The sequence below is a fragment of the Cynocephalus volans genome, chromosome 10 (genome assembly GCF_027409185.1).
Source record: "Cynocephalus volans isolate mCynVol1 chromosome 10, mCynVol1.pri, whole genome shotgun sequence".
Taxonomy (NCBI): Eukaryota; Metazoa; Chordata; class Mammalia; order Dermoptera; family Cynocephalidae; genus Cynocephalus; species Cynocephalus volans.
The window spans coordinates 59,646,150-59,674,060 of record NC_084469.1 but is presented as its reverse complement, the minus strand read 5'-3'; the positions used below and the strand labels follow the sequence as shown (position 1 = coordinate 59,674,060).

At 43.6% G+C, this 27,911-nt stretch overlaps 1 protein-coding gene and 1 pseudogene across 1 annotated transcript; both read left to right on the top strand.

Moving 5' to 3' along the window:
• The first annotated feature begins 6,590 nt into the window (after positions 1-6,590).
• On the top strand, positions 6,591-7,980 carry LOC134387426 (cytochrome P450 2S1-like; annotated as a pseudogene).
• Positions 7,981-16,164: 8,184 nt separating this feature from the next.
• Positions 16,165-27,097, top strand: CXCL17 (C-X-C motif chemokine ligand 17). The gene is made up of 4 exons (XM_063109135.1): positions 16,165-16,243; positions 23,343-23,423; positions 24,085-24,186; positions 27,000-27,097. The coding sequence occupies exons 1-4, from the start codon at positions 16,165-16,167 to the stop codon at positions 27,095-27,097; spliced, it is 360 nt and encodes a 119-aa protein (XP_062965205.1).
• Positions 27,098-27,911: the final 814 nt, after the last annotated feature.

Sequence of the window (27,911 nt, the reverse complement as noted above, 5' to 3'; positions counted from 1 at the left end):
GTAGTTAACATGTGATCCCCAGGCAATATCTGTCTGTCCGAATCCCTGAACCATCACTCTGATCAGCACAGGAAATGTTGAGAGAGAGAACACAGCCACCTGCCTTGTGAAGGAGGAGACCAGACACGTAATTCCTACAGAGGCAGAGACCCCACGAGTGTGCCCTCTTTTCCTCCTCAGCCTCCACCACTCCCTCACTCCAGCCCCAGCCTCGGCCTCCTTCTAGTTCCAGCTGTGTTCTTCCACAGCCCATACTACCCAGGTAGTTCCACCTGAATGGCGCACGGGCATCTTATCTAAACATATCCAAGACTGAGTCTAGCCTCTCATGCCCTAACCAACCTAACCCCTATCCTTACCTCAGGGCTACTGGCATCCCAAAGCCTGGACCAGACTCGGCTGAGAGCCATCTCCAGGCCCCTCTCAGCATTGTCTCCTCTGCAGTCACTCACAAAGACCTGCTGATTCTTCCTCAAATGGCTCTCACCGATCCCTGCTCTCCGTGCCCTCTGACCTCCCAGTTCAGATCTGAGTCTCTCATGTGGACTCCCCACAGCCACAGCTCTCCCAGCAAAACAGTTGCCAGAGTGTGTGTCCTGAAACATGGATCTGACCAGGTAACTTCCTACTTGAAGCCTCTGGTACTTCCCCACTCACAGGAGTCCAAACTCCTCAAGCTGGTAGTTAAGACTTTCACAGTCTAGCAAGATCCTACCTTTCCTGCTATCAACGAGCCCCAAAATAAGTCTAGATCAAAAATATCTACCCACTCTACTCTAGCCTAAAGGCCAGCCAACTGAGAGCCACGTCCTCAAAAGAATACATGATACCTAAGAGTTGGTCCCCCTCCTTTCACATGGCCATTAGCCAAGTTGATTTTATCTGATGGTGAATCCTTGGGCCCAGAAGGGATGATACAGATTTCAGTAAGGAAGAGGAAAGAAAATGCATAACCAGAGCATTCGAGCTGCAGCACTTGAGTTCAACTAGTCAAATCTCACTTTGCAATAGGCACAGCTAAGGCCTAGAGAGGCACATCTACTCATTCAAGGTCAGAGCTGTCACCAGCATCAGGACCCAGGTCCTAGCTCACAATTCTGCTTCTGCCAGTAGGCCTAGAAGACTCACTCTCTCAAGCACAACTGTCTGGTATTCCCACAACCTTCCCCTTTCCCTGGACCAACTCAGGACTCCCTAACCCACCCCACAAGCCTGCAGATTCTGAGATGACCTGGAAGGAACAGAACAGGAAGGCACGAGCTTTGGCACCAGTTCAGGGTGGAACTACAGGGGCCAAACACAGAGCCTTTGACTAAAGAAAAAAATAGGCCCATTGTCTTGGTGGGTGGAACCAAACCATAGCAGGAGCTAGGAAACCAGTTTCTTTGTGTCCAGAGATGAGGACTTGGCCCTAAAATATTAGGGTGGAGAGGGGGGAGGATAGAAAGAAACACATACTTTAAGAAAACAGAGGCAATTATAAGAGTCCTTACCCACCCCTGGGTTTTGTTTTGTTTTGTTTCCTCAAGTAGTACCCTACATGGCCTTCTGAGTCCCCAGGATCTAGGAGGGCCAGGAAAAGGTGTGGCTCCCTGGAGGGTAGAGGAATCAAGAAGAGATTCAGATGGCTCCATTATGAGGCTGTTCTAACAGAGAGAGGAACAAATAACAATCTCAGAGAAGCATACCCACCCCTCAACAAAGGAAACAAACCTGCCTGCAAAAACCAGGTACCTGCTTAGGGACTGGTGCCCTGCCCACATAAGTATTGCAAGAAACAGTAGAAGGGAAAAGCAGAAAAGGCTGATCCTTAAACAACAAACATTTTACAAGCACATTCTCCCCTGCCACCAAGTCCAAAGCTACAGTACTTGATACTGATTCCAAGTTTGCAGAATGTTTCAGTTCGCCCCATAAAAGGTCACTGACTACATTCCTTGATGACTAGAGATGCATTCATTTGAGTTGATCCATGGAAGTGATGGGCCATTTAGATTGAAGGATAAAGTCTCAAGTTTGCCCTCAGGACAGGTCCTCCCTTCCTGCCTTTGCACAAGCTGTTTCTTTACCTGTAATATCCTTCCTTCCCTCAGTCCTGCCCTTAGCAAATTCATCCTTAAACTCAAATGGCATGGTCTCTCAGAGATCTTCAAGGGACTCCCACAGGTAAATTGAACATACTTCTATTTGTAACATTACAATGTAATGACCTTTAAGTTTTTTATCTTTGAAGATATAAAGTATGAAAAAGAAAATAACTATCACCAATATTCCATTTTCCACCCATAGTCTGGACTTAATCATTGCTTAATATTTTGTCATATTTCTTCTGGTCTCTTTTTCTGTATGGCAGACTGTAACCTCCTGAAATGCAAAGACTACCTACTTTTCTCTCTTTTTTCCAGTTTTTACAGTTCTAGAGGTCAGAAGTCCAAAAGGGTTAAAATCAAGGTATTGGCAGGACAGAATTCCTTCCTGAGGTTTTAGGGGTGAATTTGCTTTGCCAAATCCAGCTTCCAGAGGCCACCCACATCCCTTGGCTCATGGCCCCTTCCATCTTCAAAGCCAGTGATGGCCAGTGGAGTCTTTTTCATGTGGCATAATTCTAACCCTGACTCTCCTGCCTGTCTCTTTCATTTAAAAGGACCCAGACCCTTGTGATTACACTCGGCCCCTCCAGATAATCCAGAATAATCTCCCCATCTCAAGATCCTTAATTTCATCACATCTGCAAAGTCCCTTTGCAAATAAAGTAATATTCACAGCTTCCAGGGATTAGGATGTGGACATTTTGGGGAGGCCATTATTCTGCCTAGCACAGGTACATTTTATAAATTTCACCCACAACAAAAATTTAGTTTGCCTTCCTTCTCTTTCACCTTTCTGTCTGATACAGAGGCAAGAGCACAAACTTCATGGTGAAACACACTAGCTCTGCCATTAACTGGTTGGATAATCCTGTCACTTCACCTCCCTCAAACTCGTTTCTCATCTGTTTAAAAGGATAACTATTACTGCGTTAGAAAATGACAGTAAAAGAGTAAATGAAGATACATAAGGCACTAAACACATGGTTTGTGATGAGCCCTCGGTAAACATTCCTTTCAATCCTTTCCAGTCACCATCCCATTTTCTCTCACCCTTGCCCACTTTCTCCTTTGTCTCCTTTCTCTTCAGTGACTTACTCAGTCTAACCTATTTAACAAACAAGGCCATAGTACCCACTCCTTTGTGATTCTGCTTGAAGTTTCCTGTGACACAGTTGTTCTACCTACTCAAGGCAGGCCACACCCTTTACATAAAGTCTGTTTATTTTTTTTGTTTAAAGTCCTTTTACATTCACATAAAACTAATATATGCTTTCTCCCAACTTATATGAGAGTATTTCAAAAAGTTCATGGAGCCAGGCACAGTGGTGCATGCCTGTAATCCCAGCTACTCAGGAAGCTGAGGCTGGAGGATCGCTTAAGCTGAGGAGTTCAGGGCTGTAGTTCCCTCTGCCAGTCAGATGTGTGGCATCAATATGGCAACTTACCCTGAGCAGGGGACCACCACGAGGTTGCCTACGGAGGGGTGAACCAGCCCAGGTTGGAAACAGGGCAGGTCAATTGTGTCTGTGAATAGCCACTGCACTCCAGCCTGGGCAGCATAGCAAGACACTGACTCAAAAAAATAAAACGTTCATGGAATGATCTGTATTATCTTTTAATTCTATTTTTCAACAAACTTTTTGAAAAACCTCATACATACCACTCCCAATTCTTCCCTGTTAATTTATACATTCATTTCCTTGTTTCATCCTTCCTCAGTCTTTTCTTTTTACACCTTATAAATAAGGATAGTACAGAGACAAAAATAATGAGCCGGCCACAATAGGGACTTCATTTAATAAGATGAATGCTTTCCTGTGGCAAGATGAATGCTATTTGCAAGACACCACCTGAAGCCTGTTACTTGGCTTGGCTTTCAGCAGCACCACTTGACTCTAGACCCCAAGAAGACAATAACTGCGAGAGAAGCCACACCCACTCTGGGTATTCCTGCTGTTGGGAAAAGTGTTTTCACAAAGCACTGTACGTGAGTTACTGCTCCCCAATCCTTCCACTCCTGGAAGTTAAGCCTCCCCTACCATTTTCATCTCCAGCTGGCCTGCCAGGACGCTGGCTGGGAAATACCTCCCGCCCTAAGTGACCAAGGTGGCCCCTCTGCTTATAGCTGTAACAGCTCACACAGACTCAGCACTCATTAGGCACCAGGCATTATCTCAAGGGCTTTACATGCAGCTACGGTCCTCACAAAAATCCCATGAGTGCCAGCATCCCCATTTCTACAGATTATGCAAAACAAAGCAGAGAAGTTAAGTAATGTGCCCAACATCGCACAACTTCATAATTTAATCTCATCCCCCAACCCATCTGGGCAGAGGACACCCTAAAATTCCTGAGATCTCTTGAAGAATGTCTACCTTCCAGAATGATTTTTGCCCCCTCCACTTTCAGGATTTGACCAACAACCAGCACTTTGTTTTCTGTCTCACTGTCATGTACGCACCCGTTCACTAAACCACACTCACAACTTCATGAAAGCTTGCTTTTATGAACCTCAATCTCTTTTGGAAAAAGCAGAGCAAGGTTCCCAGTCCTCATAAAAAGTCATTTTTACTGAATTGTCAACTATTTGCACAGCCATTCTCTGGCTATAAAAAGGGGTGCACTAGAGAAAGAAAGTGTAATGAGAAGGATGTAGGAGGAGGGAGAGGCCCTGGAGTGGTCACAAAGAGGAAGAGATTCCAAAACCAGAATCAGTCATAAAACACACCCCGAGTATGTGGCCTGTGAACAACGGCAGCCCCACCTGTCTCTTTCTGTGCCTGTGGGCATCCGACTCCCTTCTCAGCCCACAGAGGCCAGGGAGCTGGGGCCAGAGCAGAGCGCCCAGCAGGGAGCTGTGCCAGTGGAGGAAGCAGAAATCAGAGAAGAAAGCTCGACTCATAGGGGCCTGACTCAACTATGTACACATCACCTAGGCAGGAAATGGATCTGTGAAGGGTTGCTGCACAGGACTCATGGGTTAAGGAGTTGTACTTCCTTGATGTGTCTGACTGAGAGCAAAGGAGTGGATGTGGAAGGCACCACAGCTTTCTCCCATTTAGAAACCCATCATCCCTCCCTTTTCCCTCTGTGGAGTTACATTCCTCTGCCCATATTTACTGAGTTCCAGCCAGCCACCAAAAACAAATATTAATTGACCTGTGTTCCAGGAAAAAAAAAAATCAGTTGAAATCTTTAAAGTCCCAAGCATTCAGTTGAGTTCAAGACTGTGTCATATTAGATGACCAGGAACAAATATTTTTAAAAGCCTCCACAGGAAATTTTCATAAGAGCCTTTGCACTGCCCAAAATACCTTTGGGGATCACTGAGCTACAAAAGTGAAGAGGAAGGAACCTACTATGTGCTGGAACCTTCATGTTTGCACCTCATCTAATGCTCACAATGATCCTCTGTAAATAGTACTACTATCCCTATTTTCTAAGAAGTCAATTAACTTCTCTCTTAGCACTGGTAAAAGGTGGAACCAGGATTCAGACTCACATATTTCTAAATCTAAAGCTCAAGTCTTCACTCCACACCATTGTACCTTCCAGAATTCAAAGAAAAGAAAGATGACTGCTTCTAACAGAAATAATAATACAAGGCTTGAACGAAGAGACGGGCTCTGAACTGGGCCCTAGGACGAAGAATGATTCAGGAGCCTGAGCAGGAAGGCACGGGTTCTATGGGGAGAAGGAAAATAATCAGCATAAGATCAGACATGGGAAAGTAAAATGTGAGTCAGGTCCTGCTACGTAGATCAAGGGAATAGACTGGGTCTGTGCTACAGGGGTTTCGAATGTCAGCCTAAAGAATTTGATCTTCACTCCATAGATGACAGAAGTCACTGGAAAGCTTTGAGAAGGTCAGAAACATGACAAAACAGCATTTTCAGGAAGATTACTTTGACAGTGTTAGGCAACATGACTTAGGGAAGTGGTTCTCCACTTTGGCAACTCATTAGAATTACCTGGAATTCTCTTTTTTCTTTGCTCTTTTTTAACTTTTCATCTTGCAGCAATTTTAGACTTTCAAAAATGTTCCAAATATAGTAAGAGTCCCCATATACCCTTCATTTAACTTCCCCAAATGTTAACGTTTTAGATAACTACAGCATAATCACCAAAATCAATAAATTATAACTGATATCATACAATGAACTAATCTACAGGCATTATTCAAATTCCATCTATCTTCCCACTAATGTCTTTTTTCTGGACCAGGATCCAATCTAAGATCATGCAATTGCATTTAGTTGTTTTGTCTCCTTAGTCTCCTGAATCCGGGACAGTTCCTCAGAATTTCTTTGGCCTTCGTGACCTTAACATTTGAAGAGTATTGGCCAGTTATTTTGTATAATGACCTTCAGTTTGGGCTTATCTAATATTTCCTCTTAATAAAACTCAGGCTGTGCACTTTTGGCAAGAATACCGCAGAAGTAATTGTCTGCCTTCTCGGTCCATCATATTAGGAGGCCCGCGGTGTTGATATCTCTCATTATGAGTGGTGTTAACTTTGAGCACGTGGACGGAGGAGGTGAGGACAGCTGGAAAGAAGTTAAGCTGAGTAAAATGTATGGACCAGTGTTCACTGTGTACTTGGGACCCTGGCGGCACGTGGTGGTCCTGGTTGGGCACAAGACGATACAGGAGGCCCTGGAAGGTCAGGCTGAGGAGTTCAGTGTGCGGGGAATGTTGGCAACACTGGACCGAACTTTTGATGGCCATAGGATTTTCTTCTCCGGTGGGGAACGGTGGAGGCAGCTGAGGAGATTCACCACTCTTGCTCCAAGGGACCTGGGCATGGGGAAGCAAGAAGGCAAGGAGCTGATCCAGGCAGAGGCCAGGTGTCTGGTGGAGGCATTCCGGGAGACAGAAGGATGCCATTGGACCCCTCCCTGCTGCTGGCCCAGGCCACCTCCAACATAGTCTTCTCCCTCACCTTTGGCCTTTGCTTCCCCTACGAAGATGAGGAGTTCCAGACCATAGACCAGGTGGCTGTTGGTACCTGGCTGGGGATCAGCTCCCCATGGGGCTAGACCTACGAGATGTTCTCCTGGCTCCTGCAGCCCCTGCCAGGCCCCCATACACAGCTCCTCCACCCCATGGGCACCCTGGCTGCCTTCACTGTCCAGCAGGTGCAACAGCACCAGGGCAGACTGGACACCTCAAGCCCCGCATGCAACTTTGTTGATGCTTTCCTGCTGAAGATGGCATAGGAGGAACAAGACCCAAACACAGAAGTCACTGAGAAGAACTTGCTGATGATAGTAATTTATCTGCTGTTTGCTGGGACAGTGACAGTCAGCGCCACAGTCAGCTGTGCCCTCTTGCTCCTACTGAAATATCCTCAGGTCCAAAAGCATGTGCAGGAGGAGCTGATACGGGAGCTGGGGACCAGCTGGGGACCAGGTCTAGGGGACCATGCCCGCCTCCCTTACACAGACGGGGTTCTGCATGAGGCACAGCAGCTGTTGGCGCTGGTGCCCATGGGAATACCTCGTGCCCTCACGAGGACCACCTGTTTCCGAGGGTACACCCTGTCCCAGGCACTGAGGTCTTCCCCCTCCTTGGCTCTGTCTTGCATGACCCCAAGATCTTTGAGCAGCCAGAGGAGTTCAACCCAGGCCATTTCCTGGATGCAGATGGAAGGTTAAAGAAGCATGAGGCATTCCTGCCCTTCTCCTTAGGTATGTGTATCTGCCTTGGGAAGGGCCTGGTGCAAGTGGAGCTCTTCCTCCTCTTCACTGTCATCCTGCACACCTTCTCTCTGGAAAGCTCATGGCCACCAGGCATCCTGAGCCTCCAGCCAGCTGTCAGTGGCCTTTTCAACATCCCCCCAGCCTTCCTGCTGCAGTTCCGGCCCCGCTGGCCTCCACCCCACAGATGAAGGAGGAACTCTTGGGAGGTGGTTGGTGCCTAGGACGGTGCCTCCAGCCTCAACAGTAGGCAAGGACAGGTTTGTGTCTCCAGCACAAGTCTACACCATGGTCAACTCTTTCCAAACACCTGGTCCGCAGATTCTCCCAAATACAAACATGTCCTGGTCTGCCATTGTGTACACAGACCTTGGCCACATGAGGACCCTCAGTCTAGAGGAGCACCTACCCCCTACCCCTCCTTAAGTATCCATGTTGAAAGGCCCTGGCTTCTCATTCCCATACACACACACTAATTCACAGCCCCTACACTGTGTCAAAGTCCCCGTTAGACCCAGTGGAAAGGGCTAGACAACCACATAGAGGCCAGATTCCAATGCCTGGTGTCAGGCAAAAGGCCAGATCTGACATCCTTGTAACTTGAAGGTCCCCATTTTGCAATAAACGTTTGTTTCTGGTCCTGTGGCAGGGCCTAGTGCAAAAAAAAAAAAGGAAACAAACAAACAAACTTTGAGCACTTGGCTGAAGTTCCTCCACTGTAAAATGACTACTTGGAAATGTTCTTAAACTACCAATGCCTGGGTCACACCATAAACCAATCAAATCAGACTCTCTGGGGATGAGGCACAGACATTGGTAGCTTTTAAATGCCCTCTAGGTGATTCTAACCAGTATCCAATGTTGGAAACCAACAGCTTAGACAGTGAAGATTAGAATCCTGGAAATCAGCAAGAAAGACATTCCTTCGGCTTCTCTTTTTTAAAAGAATATCCAGTTCCAGGCACAGATAAATATTTTTGGATTTTGGCATGGACCCATGGTCAGGGAAGGGAAGGCCCCAAATCCCTTGACTAGGAAAGTGATGGGTGAGTAGACCACTGTCCAATAAAAAGAGAAAGGAGGACCCTAAGTAAAAATGTCCAGCCAGCCCTCCTGGTCTATTTTCTCTCCAGACCTCAGACAGACCTTTGCTGCAGTGAAAGCACTCACCACGTAATTTTACTATCACAAGCCTTACATGAGCTACTAACTGCCACTGATAGGGAGAGAATTATGCATCATGTGATAAAAATATACAACCACACATGCAAAGATGCACACTTCCAGGTGCAGTTGAATGAACAATTCACAGAATCCAGGGCAGAGATATGTGACCTCCCTTAAACATCCTGTCCTCTCCATTTGGTCTTTTGTCCTTAATCTCTTCTGAAGTAAGAGAGTAAGGACCCTGTTATAAATTTCATGAAATAGGAAGGTGTATACATCTTCTGTCACCATGCTGTTGAAGCAATAAGATACTGTGCTCAACTTCCTTAGAGTTATTATCTTGGGGTTGCCATAAGGAGATTTCATCAGTCCCTCCCTTGGGGGACCATCCAATAACATGCAAAGGGAAACAGCAGTTTAACCATACTCCAGGGGCAGGAGGACCATGAAGAGAGCTCTCTCTAAAGCTTTCACATGACTACCAAGGTCTGGCACTGCTGGTGCAGGAAAAGCTGCTGCTAGACAATAACTGAATAAAAAAGAAGGGAGCTCTTGCTCTCAGGGAGTACCTAAAAAAAGAATGAACTCAATTATCCCTCAATTATCATATAGCCAATATCCTTCAAGCCTCTCTGTGGGGTCTCACTGAGAGGGCTGGCACATAATCAAATGCTAATACATGGTAAAATAATTTATAAAAGGGTGAGATAAATTGGGTCAGAAATGGCTGGGAAAGTTTTCATGAAAGAGATGGGATTCAGGTTAGGCCTTTGAATGGTTAAGCCTTAGGGAAACAGAGACAGGGAGAAACATAATCAAAGGGAACCAGGTGGTGGTTCCAGTCAAGATGGTGGAATAGATGGTCCCCACCATCACTGTCTCCCACAAATCAATGAATTTACAACTATAAAAATGTAACGTCAGCCAAGCTGAGCCCACTGGAGCTCAGGGGAAGAGGAGGAGAGACCCTCGGAGTTCATGAAGGCAGAAGAAACCACGAGGAGAGAAAGAACTGCTCTGAGGGTTTCAGGCCACAACTGCTTTGAGGCTGGAGCTGATGAGCGCATGGAGCAGGAGTCAGCAGAAGCCGCAGCTGTGCCCTTCAGATGGAGTTACTTGGAGGCAGCAGGGGAGAAGAGGGCCTTGGTGGCCCTCAGGACAGCAAGACCACTAATAGGGTTCCCATGGACTCACGCAGGAGCGAGGAGCCAGAACAACTGAAAAAAGGGAGCCATTCAGAGGCCGGTGAGTCATCGCAACGGACCAGCACAAGGCCCATCCCATGGGAAGTGTTTGGAGCATGGGCGGTGTGGGAAACAGGCCCACCAGGAGAACACTGGGACACAGCAAGGACAGCCAACCCACCACCTAATGAGCACAGGACCACTCAGAGGAGACTGGTCGGGAATGCAGAATGGCATGCGGTGAAGTTTGATGACAAAACTCAGGCCCAGATTAGAGTTTCTACACAACCCAGGTGCACCCAGTCTCTGGAGAGCTGGAAGTACCCATAAGGTCAGCCATTAAACTCTGAGCTGCACAAAAAACCTTCCCTAGGGAAACAGTAGCAAAGCATCAATTTACCTCAGCCACACAGCTCAAGTACTGGTTCCCACGGGAAGTTCCCCTGTTTTAAAAGTAAGCAAAGGACAACAAATTAGTTCCAGCCCAGGCATACACCAGCGACTTGGGGCCTGCCTGAGAACTGGAGGCTTGGAGCCGGGGACCGGACCCTACTCCCACATCCAGGCACACTGTGCCAGTGCCTCGGGGCCCACCTGGGGGACCAGACCCCCCTCCCACAACCAGGCACACCATGCCAGCACCTCAGGGCCCACCCGGTGACCCAAGGCATGGATCTGGGGACCAGACACACCCCACAACCAGGCACATGTCCACTGCCAAGGAGCACGCCAAAAACATCACTTCTGTGTGGGTGGCCCACCACAGCCACCACAATAACCATGGCTGCCATGAAAGCCTCTAGATGCCACAGCCACCATGCAGATGGTCCACCAACAACTGGAGTGCTTTGACACATGGAGAGTCACCAGCAGAGATAAAGAAAAGAAGAGGATGTCTCTCTACACAAAGCCCATTTCAGAGTGACAGAAGAAGCATCTGCTCTATGATAATATTGGGGGACCTGATCACACCTCTCAGCATTGGACAGATCATTTAGGCAACAAATCAACAGAGTAACCATTATTCTTTCAGGAGAGAAGAAATCTAGGGTAATTATAGGGGGGAGGGGGGAGAGAGGGGGAGGGGAGAGATTGGACAAGGGGCATAAAGAATTGAGTCAATAAAAAAAATTTTAAAAAAACAAAACAAAACAAAAGCATTGGATCCTGGCTTAATAAGCAAAAAAAAAAAAAAAAAAAAAAGGAACCAGGTGTCAGGCACCATTGTAGATGCTAGTTTTAAAGGGGATCTTAGGAATGAGAGTGGGTTTGCATATGTTATCTTATTTATTCTTCTCAATCACCATATGATGTTATCTCAGAGAAGGAAAATGATCCTCAGAAAGGTGATGTAACTTGCCAAGGTTGGTGGCCAATCTGGTATTGGAAACTAGTTACATCTAACGTCAGAGCCCATGCCATTACCACTACCACTGTAAGAGGACTGCATGCAGCATGTTTAGGGAACAGGAAGGAGCAGGGACAGCTAGGGCAGAAAGATGCAGTTAAGAAATAGGGAAGCTAAGATCCCCTACCAGCCAGCCACCAAAAGAAAAAAAAGAAAGAAAGAAAGAAACAGGGAAGTTAGGTAAGCCTGCTAAAGTGGGACCATATGTTGTCGAGCCTTGAAAACTAGGCAGGGACATTTGAACTTGATTTCGTGATTACAGAAGAGCCATGGAATGTTTGGGGTAAAGGAGTGACCAAAGCAACACCTTGAGCAAAGACCAAAGGGAGTGGTGAAAATGGAAGTTCTGGGTTCTAAGCTAAAGATATGTCACTCGCAACACTAAAGGGGCCACATGATATAGTGGAGCAAGACCTGGACTAAGAGGCTGAAGCTCTGGGTTTAAATGCAAAAGGTCATGTGCTAAAGTCATGGCTGTATTAGGCAAGTTATATTCTCTCTGGACTTCAGTCTCTCTTCATCCATACATCAGATGCAGTGACAATTAATCCCTAAATGACCTCTAAAGCCTTGCTACTCAAAGTGTGGTTCACCAACTAGTAGCAATGGCAAAAGCATATTAGAAATGCAGAATCTCAGGCCCCACCAAAAGAGTCAGAATCTGTATTTAAACAAGATCCTCAGGCGATCCCTAAGCACATTAAAGTTTGAGAAACACTTCTCTAAAGCGTCTTCCATTTCCAAAATGCAATTATTTCACACTCATCTCAACCCTGTCACTTCACAGAAGAGAGAAAAAAAAGTTGACCTGTTTGCCTCATTTCTGCCCTTTTCCTGATCCTAATAGCCACTTTCAGACTTGCCCACATCCTGGTAGAGTTTTTAGGAGACACCAGTGAGGCAGTGCTGCCACCTTGTGACCGTGATCAGTAACTGCACAAAACTCTTACCATTCTCTCTAGTAAAGGAGGGGAGGGGGACTGGCAGGGGGGCGAAGTTCAAGTCACAAATTAGATAAGAGAATCACAACTGCTCACAGTGAGTGAACGTAACAGTCACAGAGGGTTCAGCCTGCATCACAGAGCAATATCATATCTCAAAGGACAATTTCTATAATACCTAATACATGGTATTAGTGGAAACCCTGGGTTCCAAGCCAAGCTCTGCCCTCATAACCTTAAAAATCACTGTGACAGGTGTTTTCATACATCCAGCCCCTGCCTAAACTCTGCCAATAAACTTGTAATTTTCCAAGGAAACTTAATTTACTTTGTCAGTTCTTTCATCCTGAGCCAAAATGCACACTCACCAATCCTAGGCCTACACTCTGCAGGCACCAAAATGAATCTAATACCTTTCATAAAACCAACCTTCACATATTCGTAAACAGCCACCATGCACCCCATCTTCCCTCAGCCATTTCCACATGACGTAATCTGCAGCCCCTACACTCTCCTGTCACTTTCTCGTAGGCAAGTGAAGTGCGGCAACCACAGCAGAAACAGAGTTCTAAGAGTGTCCAAACCAGAGCAGCAGGGCCACAGGACCATCTGTGTCCCCGTTCCAGCACGACACCCCTATTTAGAAAGACAAATAACACATCAGCTGATTTGGGGATACTGATTTTTCGTACCTGTGCTGCTGCTCAGTCATCCCATACCTGTATACTTTTTACTCAGTTTTATGTTTTAAGAAATATTGATCGGAGCCTGCTACGTACCGTGCACAGGGCAGACAAAGATGACTCAGACCTGGTCCCTGCCCTCACAGAGCTACAGGCTATGGAGGGAACAGAATTCAAAGCCAGAGCATTACAGTTCTGTGAGAAACACCACACTAGACATAAATACAGATTATTTTAAACCATCTCATCAATCACCTGTGAAGAATCTTCCTCTCTTGGTTTTCTGGCCTCAGTTTTCCTCATTTCAAGCTCAAAGTGAAAAAAGAGAATGCAAATGTCCCAGATGGTCCTTTTCTGTCACAGTTGAATCGGGTATTTCCTTCTGGCTAACCCAGGGTGACTATGAGCTCCTACTTCATTCTGAATATCCTTTCTCTCCTATTAGAGCTGACCACCTTTGCACATGCAGCAGCCAGAGAGCTGCACACTAACAAAATCTAGCAAGTCAGGACACTTGTGTTTTGCTTCTGTGGCTTTGAGGATAACTGACTGTAAGATGTAGAACTAATCGTATAACTTCCCTGCACTTTAATTTCCACTTCTGTAAAATAGGGCAGGTGGATTAGATAGCCACAGGTCTGTGCATATACTGAGAGCACCTCGGAGACAGTATCACACCTTATTCTTCTAGGTACCCACCGTCTAGCAAATACCAGGCACACACAGTAGGCACTCAAGTGTTCACTGAATGCACATATGAATAAATGACTATTATTAGAGCAACATGAATCATGGAATTAATCAACAAATATTTTCAAATGTCTACCAAGCACACTGTAGACTGGAGAAACCAAATAACCATGGCAAAATGGTGTTTTCTCCCTATGTTCCCCTTACCTCCTTCCTGGGGGAGGGCCTTTGTAAGTTGGCACCTCTGTTGACACAAATAATGTTCTCAAGATGGGCTATGAGAAGTTGTCAATATTAACAAGAGAAAGTCCATTTATCTTTGGGGTGTTTTATCAACAGATGTGAGGGACCCAAAGCCCCCTCTGATGACACACAGGATGCAACATCCACTCGAAGTCCATGGAGGTGAAAACCAGATGGAGAGAACTGACAGGGAGCCACGACCTGGGAGAAAGGAGGGGTAAACAGACCGAGGGGGCCCGGAGGAAGGTCCGAGGTGGAGCTCCCTGATCTTGCGGTGGCCTTGGTGTGGGCTGATGGACTGGATGGGAAAAGCAAAGCATCCCCACCAGCTTCATGTGTACACATGATCATTTGTCAGTAAGATTTTCTTTCTGCTAACGGGCCGCACTTTCCATGCTTTCTCACATATCAGTCCTCGTTAAGGGATTACAAAACTATCACTCAATCCAACACACATTTATAGAGAAGTCCCAAAGTGCCAGGCCCTACATAAGTTCAGGGAACACAAAAATGAACAATAAACAGACCCTGCCCTCAACGATCCTCATCCAATTAGCCCCAGAGAGAACCTCATGTGCCTTCTCTGCACTGCCCCTCCTCTCTGCCTCAACCAACCCAAATTCTATCCCTCCCTGCAAGACCCAGCTCAAGACCCACCTAATCCAGTGTCCCTCTCAGTCCTCAGTGAACTCCTGTCACTTCTGAAAGTTGGCTCCACTTATATCTCTAGTTTTTATGAAGTGAATGTCATCTCCCTGGTTAGACGTGAGCCTCCTGAGGACAGAGACCATCTTTAGAATTTTCCAGAAATAAGCCACTTCAGTGGTTTGTATCAGACCAAGCCCAGACCAAGCCCAAGCCTTCAACTCGAGGACAGTCTCCACTACCTAGCATAACTCTCTAACATGTCAACAGGCCAAGATAATTTGAAAACTGAGAGGGTAAGAATGATTGAGCAAAAATCAAAAGGGGTTTGACTTAAACGACCTTTTCTCACTCCTGCCTGGAGGCTTCCAGGGAGGATTTCCTTGTTAATCTTCCCCCACCCACCCCCAAATATCACCCAGCATTCAAGCCCAGCTTCTCTTTCATTGAGCACATTTCCTAGGGTCTCTAGAACAGACATCAATTTTAGTAACTGCTTATGTTCCATAACCCTTAATGTTTACTGTAAGTATTATTACCTTGCCATGAGCCATTTCCAAACAAGGTCTGAGCCAGGAGTCTCAGCAACCTTGGCGAACACACTTTAACGGCTCCTTCCTTCCAGTGGTTCCGGTTTCTCAAACCTTCTTGCACCTGAAGCCCTAGGGGTCTTCCACCAATTCAGTTCCCTCTCCTTTATACTGGAGCAACTAAGCCAGGGCCACCTTCCCAACAAACAACGAGGAGGCCTGGTTCTACTCACTGCTCCAGGGACGGTTTGGGTGAGGGAGAACTGCTTCTCCTTGACCCAGCTGTGCTTCCTCCCACCTTACCTAGTGAGGGAATTGGAGGGAACTGAAAACAGAGTGAGGACAGGGCAACTCCCCATGCAACAACAATACTATAGTGGACATTCCCCCAACGATGGGGGAGGGCAGAACAAAAAGGAAACACACCATGTCATCCTCTCTTCCGCCAACCCTTAGTATCCACTTTCCTGGCAGATATTCAGCTAGAAAGAGTCATTAAAATGTATAAGGAAATCCAAGCAAGAAAAAAGACTTGAGGAAGAAATCATAAGGCACTCAGAGGTGGAGAGGTGGGGAGTTGCAGGGAGACGAGTACGGCTGCCAAGTTACCTGTCACCTTCTTGTGTTCTTAAGAACGCTGCATTTCTTTTGTTTGACCAGTTTCACCTCCTAGATTCCCGTAAAACACGTGGTCCAATCTGTTACCTAATAAGGCCAGCGTCACCTTACCTGTTCTTGCTCTCTGATGGGAACACTGGCCTGGGATTAAAGCGCAGACTGCAGGCTGAGTACACCGACCTCAGCCATCCCGAGAAATCGGGAGCCTCTAACTGGGAACCTTCCATACACTTTTCAAGCAACTTCCAGCAGCACCGACAGCCACAATGAAAGTTCTAATCTCTTCCCTCCTTCTGTTGCTGCCACTAATGCTGACGTCCATGGTCTCTAGCAGCCCAAGACCAGGTAAATAAGATAAATTCTCAATGAAGCAGGGAAAGCCGGGAGAAAACACGGTAAGACAAGCCACACAAATGCATTAAAATGTAGCCCCTTTTAGCTACGGGGATTTGGGGCAAGTTAACATTTCTCGGTGCCTGTTTCCTCATTTACAAAAAGGAGAAACTGTACTTACACCCAAAGGGTGTTGTGAGAGTTAAATGAGATATATTAGACATGAAAGTATCTGCAACTATAGCTGGCAAAACACACACACACACACACACACACACACACACACATATACACACTAGCTCAACAAAGATTTTCTTCCATGCCTTCACCTCCGGAAGAGTAATGAATTTCCTCAGGGCCAAGCTTGGTGGCTGTGGCAGGAGGGTATTGAAGGCAACTGCACATTCATAGAAGATAAGAAGTCCTTGTTTATATTCTTTATAGTGCACTGGACATGCCACCAACAATTTTTAATGTTACTAATGGTAATGTTATAAACTAGAAAAATCCTATCACCTATTATTTTTGAAGCTTTAGTTATACCAAGCCCTGTTGTTACCTTTTGGGAAGCAGACCTTTGGTTAGGGGTTCTGAATCTGCTCCAGTTTTCACTGCAGCTAAAGTGGCCCAGCCCTTGGCAGAGCTCATCCCCATGTATGTTGCTACTTGAGAGCACCATCTCTCCAAGGGCTACTATGAACTGAAACAGCTTTGTCACACATTCAGCATCCACTTGGCCCTTAAGGTTCACCCTACTCCACCCCAATTTCAAATTTTCCTGTTTCATAAAGACAGCTCTCTAGAAGCTCTGGACCCCCACAGCCCTAGGGCCTGGAGCACCACTCTTGAAGGGAAGGCTTTTCCATCACTGGGACAGACACCAAGGCTAGAGCGCTCAGTCTGGATTCGAAGCTCTAGATCCAACCTGCCTTTCCAGTCCACCTCCCTCTACTCACTAACAAATACTCTATGCCACACCCAAACTACACTGTTTGCTGTTCCCTGAACATTGTTTTCCCACCAGCTCCACTTTGCTCATACACCCAGCTCAAAACCACCTCCTCCTCACAGCCTCCCTGGATTCCTTCCACAACCAGACATGGGCTCGCCCCCTGTGAGCACGCTCAGCCTGACCTGACTCTCTTTTTGCACCTGTCATATTCTGTTTGATGTTGAAGGTGTTCATGTGCCTCTCCTACCTCCAGCCCCTTCCCTTCTAGACAGTCACCTCTTCAGTGCCACAAACTGTTGTATCGTTTCCATATCCCTCACACTACCCAGCACAGTACTCAGCAAATATTAGCTAAGAGAAAGAATAAATCCTCATGTGTCTAAGGTCAAAGTGTTGCCCTTCTCAGACTCTACACCAGGGTTTGGCAGCTGGTGTAATAATTGAAATTTGGGGCTGAATAATTCTTTGTGCTGGGGGCTGTTCTGTGCGTTGTACGGTGTGTAGCAGCATCTGTGTGGCCCCTATCCACTAGATGCCAATAGCAGCCTTCCCCAATGTCTCCAGGGGGTGGGGGGAAGCGCAGGGAAGGGACCACCCCCGGTTGAGAACCACTGCTCTATACTAATAGTTCTCACACCTAGCTCCACAATTAGACTCACATAAACATTCAGACTCTGCCTTGAGGTCAAGGGACCCAGATTCAAATCCCAGCTCTGCCACTCACTCTGCAACCCTGGATGAGTCACTTAAGTTTTTTGAGCTTCAGTTTTATCATCTTAAAATGAATGAAATGCCAATTATCACACAGACTTGTTGTGAATATTAAATGATCTGTAATGTGCACCTAGAAAAGGTTCAATAAATGAACTGAATGATATTTCTATAGCAGTTCCTGAAGCACAGGGGCAATGAATTAAGGGAAGCTCACTGCACTTCCAAGTGGCACTGTCACAAACTACATGGGATGGGTGATGGCCTGGTGCAAGTCTTGTTTCCCAGCCAAAAGCAGTTTTGCAATGCCAGCCTCAGTCAGAGCTGATTAGTGGCTAGAGGAAATGACACCCCCCACTACACCCCCCCAAAAATTTCTCAAAATAAAATCTGATCTTACTTTATCTCTTAAAATAACCACATATATGCTCAATATGCTTTTCATTGGGGAGAGGGGGGGAAAAAACAGGTGAGAATATATAAGATTAGAAAATAAATTACTTATCATAGATTACTCATTACTTGATTACTTATTAATTATAAAATTACTTATAATAATAGCCGACGTGTTTAAAACTCCTATGTCACAGGGACTGTTCTAAGCACTTCACACATATTATCTCATTTTGTCCTCAGAGAAATCTAATTTTTTTTACCTGATTTTTTTTATTTTTAACTTTTCATTTTTCAGACTGTCAAACATGTAAAAATAGTCAGAGTTCTGGTATATCCTCCAATCAGTTTTTTTCAAATAACATCTTATGTAAACATAATACAATTATCAAAACCAGGAAATTAACACTGATACAATAACATTAATTAATCTACAAACATTCAAATTTTGCCAATCATCCCATTAATGTCCTTTTTCTGGTCCAGCGTCCAATCCAGGATCCCACACTGAATAAAACTGCCACATCTCCTTGGTCTACTCTAATCTAGAGTACTTTCTCAGTCTTGTCTTTCATGACCTCGACACTTTTGAAGAGCATTGGTCAGTTATTGGGGGGAGGGGCAACTGGAATATATATATATATATGTATGTTTTTGTTTTGTTTTGTTTTTGGCAGCTAGCCAATATGGGGATCCGAGCCCTTGACTTTGGTGTTAACAGCACCGTGCTCTAACAAAGTGAGCTAACTGGCCAGACTTGGTCAGTTATTTTGTAGAATGTCCCTCAATTTGGGTTTGTCTGATATTTCCTTATGATGAAGTTCAGGTTATACATTTTTGGCAAGAATGCCACAGAAGTTGTGTCCTTCTCAGTACATCACATAAGAGACCCAGGATATCTATATCTGTCATTACTGATGATGTTAATTGTAAGCACTTGGTTAAGATGATGTTTGCCAAGTTTCTCTACTGTAAAGTAATTATTTTTCCTGTTGTAATTAATAAGTATCTTCTGGAGAGGTACTTTGAGACTCGCACATAGCCTGTTTCTTCTCATCATAATTTTACCCATTAATTTTTAGAATCCATTGATTCTTGCCTACAACAATCATTACTGTGGTGTTAGTCAAATACTGATTTTTCTATTTCCACGATTTCTTCTACATTTATTAACTAAAATTCTACTATAAGAAAGTTATTCCTCCCCCCCCCCCATTGATTAGTTTATTCAAAAACTTATTTATATCAGTATGGAATCATGGATATTTGTGGGTTATAATCCCTTACTATCATTATTTATTATGTTGTTCATATTGCCCCCAAATTGGCTACTTGGAGCTCCTTCAAGTTGGCTTCTGTGACCTTTTGACATATCCCCATCACTTTTTGAGCTGTTCCTTACTTTCTGACACCACAAGATGTTCCAGGATCATCTTTTAATTTCCAGCCCCAGAATTCCTGGAATCAGCCATTTCTCCAGGGAGCCCTGGTTCCTTTAATGGAACAATGGTATTTACAAACCACAGGCACTAGATATGCCCGTTGGTAGTAGGTGCTGGTGACTCTAGGCCGCCTAGTGGACAGAGCTGGGAAATAACATACATGCGCACTAATGTACTATCATTAGCCACATTTTATGAATTAGGTAAATGACGCACAGAAAAGTTAAGCAACTTGTCCAAAATCACAAGCACCTATGTAGTGGAACTGGGAAATCAAAACAATGATAAATTTACCACAAGTCCTAACAAGTGGAAGTAACTTCTTTATACATACATGTCAGCAGACAGCCACAAGCTTAGTATTTCAGCACAGACACTCTCTTTGGAAAATAACTAGAAGTTCATAGTAATAACCACAATAATAAACATCATGTACCTAATGCCTACTTGACCACTGGCACCCACAGTAGCTCATTTTATCCCTAAAAATTCTGCAAGGTGAGTATTACTATCCTCGTTTTACAAATCAGCAAATCAAGGATCAAAGACGCTAAGTGACTTGTCCAAGACTACATTGTCAAATGACACAGCCAGTTGTTGACTCCAGGTCTATCCGGATATAAAGTCCTAGTTTATTCTACTGTATCAGTGTTTCCCAAAACTGATTTTAGGTGGAACATAAATTAGCTTTTTTTTTTTTTTTTTTTTACTTTAATAGTTATGTTAATTTGAATGCATGTTAGAAAAAAATATAAGTGTACATCAAACCTATAATTTCACAGGTAATATTGCATAGGAACAAGGATGTTTTATAAAATAAATTTATTTAGAGAAAAACTATAAAGTAAATAATAGTAGAAGTGGTACAAGCTACAGAAAAAATCATAAAGATGGCCCACAAATGTCTGAGGTTTGGGAGAGACATTATACTCCAAGGCCATGTAGCTTCATTTTCAGTTATGCCCATGAAATTAGGGTCACATAGGGCCGCAGAAAGAACAACAGACTAAGAACCTTAAATCTGGATTTTAGCCCTAGGTGTGTCACCATTACCTTTGTGAACTTGGGTATTTCATTTGCTATCTCTGGGCCTCAATTTCCTTATCTGAAAAAAAAATGAGACAGTGATTTAATTAATTAGTACAACACTTTTGAAAGCAATTTGATAATGATATCAACAAAAGGACTGGCTGGTTAGCTCAGTTGGTTAGAGTGTGGTGCTGGTAATACCACGATCAAGCAATGGGATCCCTGTACCTACCAGCTGTCAGAAAAAAGAAAACTGTGCTTAACTTTTGACCCAGAAATTCCATTGTGGGAGCTCTCTCCCAATAAAATATAAAATTTGGAAAACAATTACAAAAACAAAGAAATGTATCAATATCTAAAAATAAAACAATCTAAATATTCAGCAATAGGCGAACAGTTAAATAATTTGGAACACATATACTTACTGGTAGTATTATGCAGTCATTAAAAATGTCTGTTAAGAAGATGACATCGAAACATGCTTATAAAATGGGGGGAAACAATAGAAATCAGTTCACGTACTATGGTTATCACTATATAAAGAAAACCATATGTAGGTAACAAATATGCCAAAATACCAACAGTTGGTAAGACTAATAATTTCTTTGTACTTTCAAAATTGTTTCCAATGTAGTTATATTACATTTAGAATGAAAAGAACTTCCCAAGGGATTCAACTAAATAATCTCCAAGATTCTTTCTCACTCTAATATTCTGTGGCTTTTCTCTGGAACTAGGAGTAGAGGTCAGGCAAGAGTAAAATATTTTTTTAAAAAGTTTAGATGGCAGGGGCTATGCCTATTTAAATTACTTTAACAGCACTCAAACAGCACATAAGAACGTCTGAGAACTAGCACTTGGGGAAATGATGCAACACCCTCCATCTGGCAGAAAGGGCACAAATCTGGGAAATAGGAGACCTGAGTTGAACCAGATGATTTCTAAGGACCCTCTCCAAACAACTTTTCCCTCTACTTATTGAATAAGAATTTACCAAATGCTTACTATGTGCCAAGAACCAAGTAGCTGAATGACTACTGAATCACTGGTTCAGAGTCTAGTGAGGGAGAAAGATTTTGTTTTAGTTTGCTAGGGCTGCCATAACAAAATACCATAGTCTGGGAGGCTGAAACAATAGAAATTTATTTTCTCACAGTTCTAGAGGCTGGAAATACAGGATCAAGGTGTCAGCAGGACTGGTTTCTTCTGAGGCCTCCCTCCTTGGCTTGCAAATGGCTGCTGTTTTAATTCAGGTTGCTACAGCAAAGTACCATAGACTCGGTGGCTTACAAACAAATATAAATTTATTTCTCATGGTTCTGGAGGCTAGATACTCCAGATCGGGGTGCCAGCATAGTAGGGTTCTGGTGAGGATCCTCTTCCAGGTTGCAGATAGCCGACCTCTCCTTGTATCGTCACAGAGCAGAAAGAGAGAAAGAATTCTCTAGGGTCCTTTTTATAAGGGGACAAATACCATTCATGAGGGCTCCATTCTCGTGACCCAATTACCTCCCAAAGTCCCTACCTCCTAATACTATCACACTGGGGATTAGGATTTCAACATATGAACTTTGGGGGAGACACAAACATTCTGTCCATAACAACTGCCTTTGCGCTGTGTCCTCACACGATGTTTTCTCTGTGCACACACGTCCCTGAGGTCTTTTTGTGTGTCCAAATCTCCTCTGTTTATAAGGACACCAGTCAGATTAAATTAGGGCGCACCATAAAGGCCTCATTTTAACCTAATTACCTCTTTAAAGGCCCTATCTCCAAATACAGTCACTCTGAGGTACTGGTGGTTAGGGCTTCAACATGTGAATTTTGGGGGACACAGTTCAGTCCATAACAGATTTCAAACAACAAATTATAACTGTGCAATAACAGACCTGCATGTAAATACAATAGAAACCATGTGAAGGCATAATTAATTCTGATAGGAAACATAAGAAACTACTGTACAGAGGAGGTATCATCTGAGCTCAGTTCTAGCTTGATAATCTCAAGTCTATAAACCATAAACCATCCTCCTTGATTGTCATAAAAATATTTTAGGTATCACAAAATACAGATATGACAGAATCAGATAATAAAACAGGCTTGGATAGAGGCCAAAAGAGGAATATATTTGTTCCAGAAGAACAAAGGTAAATACCATCCTCTTATAGTTGAACTAGGATTGTAAATTCAAATACAGCAACTTGGAAGTCAGGTGAAAATCCTGGTTTGTACAATAATCTTCTCCTTGCCCTCACTCTTTAAGTCATAAGGATTTTAATGTGTGGGATGGGGAGAGTGGGGAGCGTGCAAGGTCTTGATAAAGCCCCACCTCTGTCCTCTCTTCCATCCAGAAGGCATTCTTTCCCTACCTAACTTCAGTTAAGCTTACCTCTAGGCCAGATTTTAAACCTCAATGCCTTATCCATTTGAAATACTCCTCTCTTGAAGTAACCTAGATCCCTGAAGTCAAAAAAAGAAAAAAAAAAAAAAAAAGGAAAAATGGAACTGTGCTGACCTAGGTAGCACAATGCTGTTGGCGCCTTCCCTTTCCAATGTCTGGAAGTGACCTCTTTCCTTCCAACAGGGGTCGCCAGAGGCCATAGGGACCAACGCCAGGCTTCTGGGAGGTGGCTCCAGGAAGGCGGCCAAGGATGTGGATGCAAAGGTCAGTAACTCAGCATCAACAACAGCAATGGCACCACCATGACCCCAGCTCTCTCCCTTGGGCCAGTGAAGATATTATCTCAGCTGACCTCACCCATTCCCCTCTCCACCAGCCCATCGCACGCAGCACCAATGCCTGCTTTCTTCCTGAGTCTCAGGCAACAACTGGACGCCTGCAAGATGAGAGCCAGCCAAATCTCAAGATACTCCTCCCCCTTACCCTTTTCCCAAAGAGCCCAGGGCTGCCTTCCAAAAGGCTTTTCCTGGACTTCCAAAAGCTTCCTGGATTCTACTCTCAGCCTTGTTTTACTCACAGGAAAGACTAAAAGCAGAGAGGCAAAATGGCTTGCCCAAGGTAAAGCGCCACTAAAAGGCTGACACCTAGGTCTTACTCCTTATTCTTTGGACTACCCAATGATATCTTCATGCCCCCTCCAGACCTGCACCAAATCCTTGTCCACACAGGTCAGGAAAAACAACTCAGACATTCTGGTATTCAAATAGCTGAATGTTCCACTGTTCTGTGTTGACCCGTTTTACCACCCCAATGCAGTATGAAAGAGAAACTGGAAGGTACAGAAGATACCAAGAAAAGCCCTTCCCTACTCCCCACTCTCAAATATATTAACCCTCCCACCTAAGCAGCAACACTGTTATTTCAGATTGGTTCCTGAGAGCCCCTAAAAGAAAACTCATGACGGTGCCCGGGCTGCCAGAAAAGCAGTGTCCCTGTGATCCCTTCAAAGGCAATGCAAAGAAAACCAGTAAGTTTCTTTTTTTTTTTTTTTTAAAGATGACCGGTAAGGGGATCTCAACCCTTGGCTTGGTGTTGTCAGCACCACGCTCAGCCAGTGAGCAAACCGGCCATCCCTATATAGGATCCGAACCCGTGGCCTTGGTGTTATCAGCACCGCACTCTACCGAGTGAGCCACGGGCCGGCCCACCAGTAAGTTTCAAGAGAATGACCTTCCTTAAACCAGAGTCACTCTGGAATCAGTGGTTGAGAACAGAGAAGAGAGATGAAATGGAGACCAGGATAAGCACACATCTCAGCCCTTTCTATTCAATGTCAACTTGTGGGGAAATAGGAGAAGCAAGAAAAGCAGAATACAATTCTCCTGATAGCAGAAAGGTTTGATCAAATTCCTAGAACGTTAATGCTTATCAAAGTGGAGGAAGACGGGGTCATTGGGAACCTGGTAATTGATCTCTAAAGATGACACCAGTCTCAATGTCAAAAGGAATTTGACTCTTCCTTAATCTAGCAGTTTTTAAGTATCATGTAAAAAGAGAATTGGCAAATGTTATACTGGTTGATGTTAAGATAGTATTAAGAATGGGATAAATCAGGATCCTTATACACTGTTGATGGAAGGATAATTTATTTGGCAGCACCTATCAAACTTTTTGACCCAGTAATCTCACTTCAAGAAATCTCAACTATAGAATACTAGCATGGATATTCAAAGATATATGTACAAGAATATTAATTATAACTGTATTTGTATGGAGAAAAATGGTCACTAATGGCAAATATGGCAAATCCACAGTTGTCAAAAATAATGAGGTAAATCATCATGTGTTAATTGAAAAGATATCCATAATATATTAGCACACACAAAAAAAAATAGACATAGAGACCCCTACTTCACATTCTTCATGAAAATAAATTTCAGGAGATCTAAAGATCTAAATTTGAAAGACAAATTTATAAGGGAATGTAGAAGATATTCATGACCATGGGATAAGGAAGGATTTCTTAAACAAGATACAAGATGTATAAACCATAAAGGAAAAGATTAAATAAATCTGACTTCATCAAAATTTAAAAATTTTGATCATCAGAGAATAAAATGAGAAACTACTGAGTAGGAGATGATATCAGCAACTCATAGAACCTACAAAGGATTAGTATTCAGAATATATAAAAAATTTCTGCAGATCAGTGAGAGGAAGGCAGGCAATACAACAAAGAGGCATAAGACTTGAATAGCCATTTCACAGATGAGGAAATTCAAATAGCTAATAAATATATGAAATGGTCCAGGGTTCAATCAGAACCCTGATACCATTTTGCTATTATAGGCCAGCAAAAAAAATAAAAATAATAAAATGGCACTCAATCATATTATTATTGGGAAAATGCAAATTAAACCTTGGCACTCAACCTTACTATTATTGGGAAAATGTGAATTAAAACCAAAATAAGATATCATTATGCAACTGATGGTTGGCAAAAATTTTAAAGTCTGACAAGTCCAAGTGTTGGCAGAGAGTAGTGCAGAAAAACTCTCATATGCTGCTAATGGGAGTGTAAATTGGTAAATCACTTTGAAAAAGTGTTAACAGTTATTTACTAAAGTTTAAGTTATGTGTACTCTGTGACGAAGCAATTCCACTCTTAGATATATACTCAGAAGGAATGCATGCTTATGTACAACAGGAGACACATACAAAAATGTTATAGCAGCATTGCAAATAACTGCTCCAAACTGAAAACTGACCAAATGTCCATTAACCATAGAATGAATAAATAAATTGTGGTATAGTCTATTTGTGTTGCTATAACAAAATACCATATACGCAGTGGTTATAAACAACAGCAATTTATTTTTAACAGTTCTGGATATTGGGACGTACAAGGTCAAGGTACCAGCAGATTCCGTGTCTGATGAGGGCCCACTTCCTCATAGACAGCAGACTTCCCACTCTAACCACACATGACAGAAGGGGCAACTGAGCTCCCTTGGCCTCTTTTATAAGGGCACTAATCCCATCCATGAGGGCTCAGCCCCCATGACCTAATCATCTTCCAAAGGCTCCACCTCTTAATACCATCATCTTGGGGGTTAGGATTTCAACATGAATTTTGAGGGACATAAACATTCAGATCACAGAATAAACACAAAGTTCAAAAATGAGAAAGGGGGACTGGCCAGTTAGCTCAGTTGGTTAGAGAATGATGTTGAAAACACCAAGGTCCAGGGTTCAATCCCTGTACTGGCCAGCTGCCAGGAAAAAAAAAAACAGGCAAAATTAAACTAAATTCTTTAGGAATGTATAAGTAGGTGGTAAAACAAAGAAAAGAAAGTAAATGATTACTATAAAAGTCAGGATTATCTCCGTGAGGGGGAAAGGGAAGGCAGTGATCAGAAAAGGTGGGGGGCTGCTGGTCATATTCTATTTCTAAGCCTGGGTACTAGTTTCATTAATAACTGCTTTATAACTACTGAACTGCATATATGCCTTAATAAACTTCTGCAGGTGTATAATATTTTGCAATAATAAAAGATTTGTTAAAGGTGCAAAGCGAGGCAATATGTGTAGTATAATCTCATTTTTTAAAAGTAAGCTATTATGTTTATATACCAAAAGGTATGGAAGAATATGTAGCAAACTATTAACAGTGGGTAGCTCTGGGGAATAGATTGTAGATGCTGGGGTAGGAGGAATCTTTTTACTTTCTACTGGATTTTTTTTTTTTTTAGTCTAGTTTCATAATTTTTAAAGCTCTCATAAAAATTAAATTTTAAAAATGTTTTTAACACTAGCCTCTTCCCTTTATTTGCACCCTAGGACACCAAAGGCACCACAGGAAGCCAAACAAGCACTCTAGAGCCTGCCAGCAATTTCTGAAGCAATGTCAGCTAGCAAGCTTTGCTCTGCCTTTATAGGAGCTCTGAGAGCCCACTCACCCAACCAAATATTCCCAGTCAAGAAGGCAGTGAGCACGTCTAGAGGATACCCTTATTCTCCCACCGTATCCTCCCCACTCCCGGTCCCCACCTCCTAAAACATTCCAGTGCTATCAAAAGCATTTTCCCCAAAATCACATTGACTATTGCTCCCTCTAGTGCCTTCTCTTGTCAGTCTTTTCTTGTGCCCTCCCTTTAACCAGACTTAAGCTTAATTATCTGAAAGAACCCAGGAAACCCCTGCTTCTTAGCTGGTCTCACCTGACCTTAAATACAATCAAGAAAGTAGCAAACAGAAGTCAATAAACATTTTTAAACGCAATAAGTCAAAATTGTTTCTTTCAAATGGGGTCTGCCAACTCACGCCCAATCTAAATGGCCCACTTTACTCTGTTCACTCCAAACCCAACCAGATTCTACATATACTTTCCCCTACCACAACCCTCACTCTTTCCCCACTGTCCAACTTTTTAATCTTTCACTCACTCAACAAACCTGAAGTAAGAGCTAGGTGGAGCAAAGAAAGCAGGTAGAGCATGAATCAGATATGGTCTTATTAAAGATAATATAGGCTTAAAAAAAACCTGGCACAGTTTCCTAGCATGAAGGCGGGCTTCAGTATTTATGAATTATTGTCATCATCACCATGACCATTGTATTTTGTGAGTTTCTAATCTAGTACTGAAGATATATGTGCAGAACCATGGCTCAGAGCTACGCAGGTGGTGTGGAGGATCTCAAATACCATTCAAAAGGGCTTCAAGCTATGAAATGGGAGGACCTTACTTTTTTT